The sequence below is a fragment of the Berghia stephanieae genome, chromosome 1 (assembly GCF_034508935.2).
Source record: "Berghia stephanieae isolate SIO BIC M18660-M18661 chromosome 1, UCSD_Bste_1.3, whole genome shotgun sequence".
Taxonomy (NCBI): domain Eukaryota; kingdom Metazoa; phylum Mollusca; class Gastropoda; order Nudibranchia; family Aeolidiidae; genus Berghia; species Berghia stephanieae.
The window spans coordinates 16,453,772-16,460,643 of record NC_088360.1 but is presented as its reverse complement, the minus strand read 5'-3'; the positions used below and the strand labels follow the sequence as shown (position 1 = coordinate 16,460,643).

General features: G+C 36.0%; 1 protein-coding gene across 1 annotated transcript; it reads right to left on the bottom strand.

The window, feature by feature from the left end:
* Nucleotides 1–477: 477 nt before the first annotated feature.
* On the bottom strand, nt 478–6,546 carry LOC144969113 (barrier-to-autointegration factor-like). Its single transcript, XM_078908175.1, has 3 exons — nt 6,367–6,546; nt 4,122–4,257; nt 478–1,780 (listed from the first exon to the last, which is right to left on the bottom strand). Exons 2-3 carry the CDS (start codon nt 4,245–4,247, stop codon nt 1,634–1,636), a joined length of 273 nt encoding a protein of 90 aa, XP_078764301.1. The 5' UTR covers nt 4,248–4,257; nt 6,367–6,546; the 3' UTR covers nt 478–1,633.
* Between the last annotated feature and the right edge of the window lie 326 nt (nt 6,547–6,872).

The window sequence follows — 6,872 nt, the reverse complement described above, 5'->3', positions numbered from 1 at the left end:
TTCTAGAATTACAATTCAAGCATCCAAGTCCAAGAAAAAGTAAGACAAAGGGGAACTGGGAACAAATAGGGATCAGATGTAGATTCCAAGAGCATACCATCCATGGACTTTGTTTGAGATCCCCAATATGTCTCATATGGACACAAGCACGGTCCCAACTAAGAGGAATGCACTCAAATGCTTACATTATAAATTCAAAATAAATATAATAATACATAACAGAGAGATGATTTACAAGGAAAAAAAATATCACTTCCAAAAACAATAACTATGCATTTGACTGTTTCCCTCCCAGCCAGGACAAAACCAAGTAATCTCATTCCAAGACAAAGACAGAATGCAAGTTGGAAAACAGATATAGGGGGATAGAGGACACAGTATGTACCTCCCTGTCCACAATGGAAGGTCAGGAACCCCACCCAGCCCAAGGTTTCTGATCAACAATAACAAATCATTCAGTACAATAAAACTCGGATATAAAATCATGATGTATAGATTTTATTGTCCAACAGCTCTACACAATGTGGAGAAAACAGTCAAGCACCAACATCGATTTCTCGGATTAACATTTTGATTAATACCATGCTGACAATTTTAGAAATTAAGAGAATAATATAAACATCAACATATCAGCAACATAAATCCAATCAATAAGATAAAGTTAACAAATTTTGTGAACATTTTCACAACCTCAAATAAAGGAGTGAACAATTTTACCAATAGAATTGAAAAAGTTACTGCGTACATGAGGTATTAGTTTTAGCCATAAAAGTTAATTATCAGCATGTTAAAATTTGATGTGTTACACCTCTCTAATGAAAATGGAAAAATATGTGGAGTTAGAGAACTGGTCTCGATTGTATAGGAGTAATTCAACTATTATTACATTAAGAAATCATTTTCATAAATTTTATAAAACAAAGCAAACATTGGCAATACATCAAGTGGTAAAAAAATTAACAAAATAAATATACAATGTAACTGTAAAAGTATTGCCAAAATAGCACTGGGATATGAAAAAAGAAATAGAAATAAAATGGAGAAGAGAGAAAGAAAAAAAAAACAACAAAAAAAAACAAACAAAACAAAACACAACATGACAGTGAAGAAAACAAAAGGGTGGTGGGAGGGAGAGGGAGAAAGATAATAGTAGAATCTGACGACTCACGGTAACATGACCAGAATGAATAATATCAGTTTTGATTTTGTCTAGTAATGACTCGTATGTATATATGGAAAACGTAGAATTTTCTTTTTCATAGCGGCAATATTGTCTCTTGTTCAATAGCTAGTCTGAATTTACTATATCGCAATCTGTTTGGAAGCAAAACAAATAAATATATAATTTTTAAAAAGAAAGAAGAAACTAAGAAACTATTTTTTTTTTTAGACACATCTAATGTTTTAGAGATATATTTTACACCATTATTTTGCACTTATCAAACAACCCTGTTTTAAAAACTTAATTAGAATAAATAGCATGATAGAAATAATCAGATTAATCATCAACCTGACACATGACATGGGCAACAATTAAAAAAAAAAAAACAAAAAAAAACTATCCCTCGATTTTTATATGACATTACATATCAGAAAAACAATTGCAGGCAATAATAAAATTTGAATCAGTCTTTTACAAGAATGCTAAGCACCACTGCTTTATGCATTCACAGCAGTCCCTCTGTTGTTTGGCATCTGCTCCACAGGTGTCTTTCAGCCAGTCTTTGAAGAGTTCTTCATCTTTTTTGAATAGCAAAAACTGTCCCAGTACTGTGTATGCCTTGAGAATAATAACAAACGATGAATAAATAATATTACCAATGTCATCAGATCTGACACAGACAAAGACCAAATAATCGTATATTTATAGGGAAAAAGCAGAATTGGAATACAAAAATTCTGATTTATAATCACAATCGCTTGATTTGTATCCTGATCAATATGAATTGCCACAATAAAATTCTTTACAATTGATGTAGTGCAGTTCAATCTGGTCACTTGTCAATGTCCGAGTGTTATGAGAATATTTTCACCAATTATATTTTTAAATATTGCTTTTAAATTCTGAAAAATAGTCTGTGTGGTGTTTAAATCATATAGGTAAAAATTGGAAAAAGATCATATCAGTAGGAATAGTGAACGTTTCTGGCTAAGACTGCAGAGGCACCTGGGTTGCAAAGACAGGACCAGAGGGAATGCTTACCAAGAAATTTTGGGAAAATTTAAATGTAAAAATCTAAGCATTTAAGCTCATTAGAGTTATATTACAGTCAAAACTAACAGCTATTTGTAGAATGAAAGTCACCTGACGGTGCAAATTTGGGTAGTAAGCATGGAAATTTGCATCCAAGTTATCGAGACCCATAACAATAATAATAATACCTACTTAAATATTTTATCTATGTCAAATCAACATTGAAGGGACTTTTTATTTACCAAAATTTAAAAAAAGAAAGAGTAGTCCTTCAAAGCCATTAGGCCCATGGAGTCGGAGTTTATCCTGACTTCTATGTCAACCACAATTGCTTGTTACCCTTTGGATAGGAGAAAGTACTGTCCAGCTGGTCGACCATACCCAGCTACCCAATCACTGCTGGGTGGACATGAGAACTAGAAAAATAAATTTCAACATCACCCAGGATCGATCCCAGCCCCTTTGCATGTGAAGCATGTGCTCTAACAACTCAGCTACCAGGGCCCTAAAAGCTGAGAAAAACCACACAATAATAATCATATATGCCATTACCTGATATGATTTCTGATTAATTGTGAACGATGGATGGCATATAAACTGAAATTTAGTTAGAGATGCCATTAATCAATGAAAGCTCGTTGTCAGAAATTCAGAGTCTGTCAAAATATTTGGGCAATTTCAATACAGACAGATCATCACGTAGAAAATCCAAGGTGTCAAATTTTGATTGACAAAACTGGAAATCTGGAGAGCCGGCACCTATGATGATGTAAATGTGGTGGTGGTGATGATGACGATCATAAAGATAAAAAGTGCAATTCTACATCACACATACCCATGTTAACACCCAGCTCTCAGCAATTTTTTTCTCCTAGTGAAGAGTGAGGCATACAACCGGTAGGCGCTTAACAGAATTTGGACAAAACAAACGCTGCTTTACACCAAGTTCAACATTAATAACATCTATGGTGCACAACAGCATGTCCTAATGATATACTGTGAACCACCCCATCAAAATGGTATTATATTCAAGTGAACATCAAAGCAAAAAGATTTTTATTTCTAAGTGTCAATCACAAGACACAGAAAACAAGTAGTAAAGACTTCAATGTTGGTTGGTTTTGTTTTTAACCTTAACATGCGGCGTTATTTTCATCTATGTAACTCTCAGTATGGTGTGATTTTGGGGATTTTATTTAAAACAGGTGGTTTTTATTTTAAATATTCATTTTAAAAAATAATGAATAAAACTTAATGAAACTTGGAGTATATCTAAAGGTATGAAAAAGCAAAATAATGACATAAGTGAATATGAAAATTGGGTCACATGACTTTGGCGGCCATCGTGGAAAGCTCATTGATAATATTTTAAATAGCTTTAGTATGAAAACATTGCCCTTTTCTGAACTATCACTATTATGCATGAGGGAGACATAGGAGGTGTTGAAGTGAAAAAAAATATTGTACAAAATCGCAGAGAATGGTAAATAATTTTTTTTTTAAATGACAAAAAAATCTTTAAAAATCAAAAGGCAAAGGGCTCTCCAATCCACCATGTCATTAACGTTATCAGTCCAACAATATTCTGGTCAAAATTCACCAACCACTCTCTAGAATTACCCGTCCCCTCATCATTAAACATTTCACCTCCCCAGTGCCCCGCCCCCTTCTTATCGGACCCCTATTTTCCCCATTACCACAAAGCAAGTGAAGGTCAAAGCCTTTGACTCAAAGGTCCCCACCCAGAAAGACTTCATAAGATCTCTGTCTGTGGCCTTTAGTAACTGTTGCTGTGCCAATTGCTTCTTTGTTAATCACTTCCATTTGAAAACCCAAGAATGGAATAAACGAACACAGAGTCTTCAGCCTCTTGTGTTTTTGTTTTGAAATGGAATAATACTTTAAAAAGTTAGAAAAGTTCCTGTACCTTGTCATAATTATTGTCCACCAGTCTTCCTCCCAACACTGGACCAATACCTGCCAGGTCTGTCACTGGCTTCTCTCCCATGGGCTCTGACACGAAATTGGTGTGCTTCTTGGATGTAGTCGACATGATGCTAGGTCTAGATTCAAATGGAATATTTTGCATAAATAATATTGGACCAGTTGGAATGAAAACAAAGGGCATGATGTAAACCTTTGGTAAGACAAAACATCCATTGGACATTAAATGTTCCCCTGTGTGAATTATATACAACTACATACTATAGTAGTTTTTATATTTATAATATATTCATTGACACTCGCATATGAAAGTAAAAATATTTTTTTTAAAACAATCATAAGTTTCAAACAGGTGTCTGGGAAGAAAATGTAGGGCCCCTTGTTATCCCAGGCAATGAAATTCTCATACCCAGACATATCTGAGGATAATCACTGCAATGGAGTTAAGTTGGCAATAAAAAAAAACTGTTAAAAAAAACTGTTTTCTCCTAGGCCATATAATAGTATTATTAATTAGATTGAGTAATTCGATTATCATTACTATTGACTCTTTTGACCCTTCCTGGGCTGTCTTCTCCGCCACCTTCCATGTGTAACTGCCTCTCCTTGCTTCCTCCACTGTGCTTCTTCTTCAACTATTTCTTGGCCTCCCTGGTCTTCGTTATTCCCAGACACATAGTTGAAACTCCGCTCTTTTAAACAATTATCCACATTCCAGAATATGGAATGTTTCCAAATGCACATAGAAATAAGGAAAGTTAATAAAATATCTATAAAAACAAAAAATTAACCAACATTAGATCAGTTGTTACTACATATACACAATATGCGTCGACTTCGAAGTGGGTGTCATGGCCGAATGGTTTAGTCGTTTGCCCTGGAAGTTTTACCAGAATTGACGTTGTGGGTTCGAATCCTGGTCCGCACTGTTTTTCTTTTTAAATTCCGTCTTCTTTTTACAGAGCGTTGCAAGGGATAAATGTCCCATCCATCCTCCCCCCACCTCTTTTTTTTTTTTTTTTGAGCGAGTCTATTCTTTTCTCCTTTTTGTTTGGCCTTTTGTTCCGTTTCTGAGCATGAATTTCTTGAAATTGTTTTTATTTTTAAAAATAATTATTGTTTGTTTTTTTTCTCCTCTATCTGACCATTTGGTCATTCCCTGAATATTTCTGTTTGTTTGCTTTTTAATTATTTATTCTTTTTAGACACTTTTTGAGATCGGAGTGGGGATGAATATGAATATATGACAATTTGCTAGCAACTAGAAAGGGAGAGAGAGAGAAAGGGAGAGAGAGAGAGAGAGAGAGAGAGAGAGAGAGAGAGAGAGAGAGAGAGAGAGAGAGAGAGAGAGAGAGAGTGTTAAAAAAAAATAGAGGTGGGGGAGGATGGATGGGACATTTATCCCTTGCAACGATTTGTAAAATGAACACGGAATCTTTAAAAAACAAAAAAAGGTGTCGGAACCAGGATTTGAACCCACAACGTCGATTCTGGTAAAACTTCCAGGGCAGACGACTAAACCATTCGGCCATGACACCCACTTCGAAGTCGACGCATATTGTTGATTTAATGTTGGTTAATTTTATATTTTTGTAGATATCTTATTAACTTTTCTTATTTTTATGTGCGTTTGGAAACATTCCATATTCTGGAATGTGGGTAATTGTTTAAAAGAGCGGAGTTTCAAATATGTGTCTGGGAATAACGAAATTTCGTTATCCCCAGACAGGTGTCTGAGCCTGAGGATAACGAATTTTCATTATCCCCAGACAGGTGTCTGGAGATAATGATAGCCTTCCAAAAAACGAGTTTCACTTTACAGTTACAGTTATAGTGAGCCTACTATCGGCATCGGCGGCCACTGGACTGGAGTTATGTGCCTACCCAGACATAGAGTTCAAGTTTATTTCCATGTGTGTTCCGAGAAATAGAGTTTAAGTTTAAGTTTGTTTTCCCGAACGCTCAGATACATAGAGCTGGCCTGTATTTATACTATGGGCGAGATGGGTCGCAATTTAACTGCACAACTCTATCTCTAGTCTAGATAATGATAATAGATACAACCTCACTGCCTATGCCTATACTATAAATGTAGACCTATCTTAGTCTAGACCTCGATAGACTTAGCAGTCTCGTCGAGAGTTGGCGTTGATGAAATGAGTGGGGTCTGCTTCTGGATTTGGAGTTTGAATAGAAAAAGACTTTTCTGTAATATAGATAGAACTCACGTGCAATTTACTAAACTGGATAATATTGCTGATCGGTCTATATTAATATCTGAGTCATGAAACGTAAGGCTTTACTGGGGACTTTGGAGTGGAGGAAGTTCTTTTAGAGTTCAGAATGTTTACACTAGTGTTGGGTTATTTGATCGCTTTTACCCGATCGACGATCGAGTCAGCGTCAACGAGTCAGTGTCCGATCTCAATGCCGGAAGAGCGAGTCAGTAAAACGATCGAGTCACTAAAACGATCAGGCGGGTTGTGAGCTTGAGACGAGCTTGAGACGATCTTGACACGTGAGACGAGCTTGAGACGATCAGGATCCGAGCGAGCGGAGGGGTAACGAGTGTTTCGAATCATTTCAAATTCAAACGATCACTAGTGTTGGGTTATTTGATCGCTTTTACTCGATCGACGACCGAGCGCCAAGCCACGAGTCAGTGCTCGATCTCAATGCCGGAAGAGCGAGTTAGTAAAACGATCACTCGATCGTAAAACGATCAAGCGGGTTG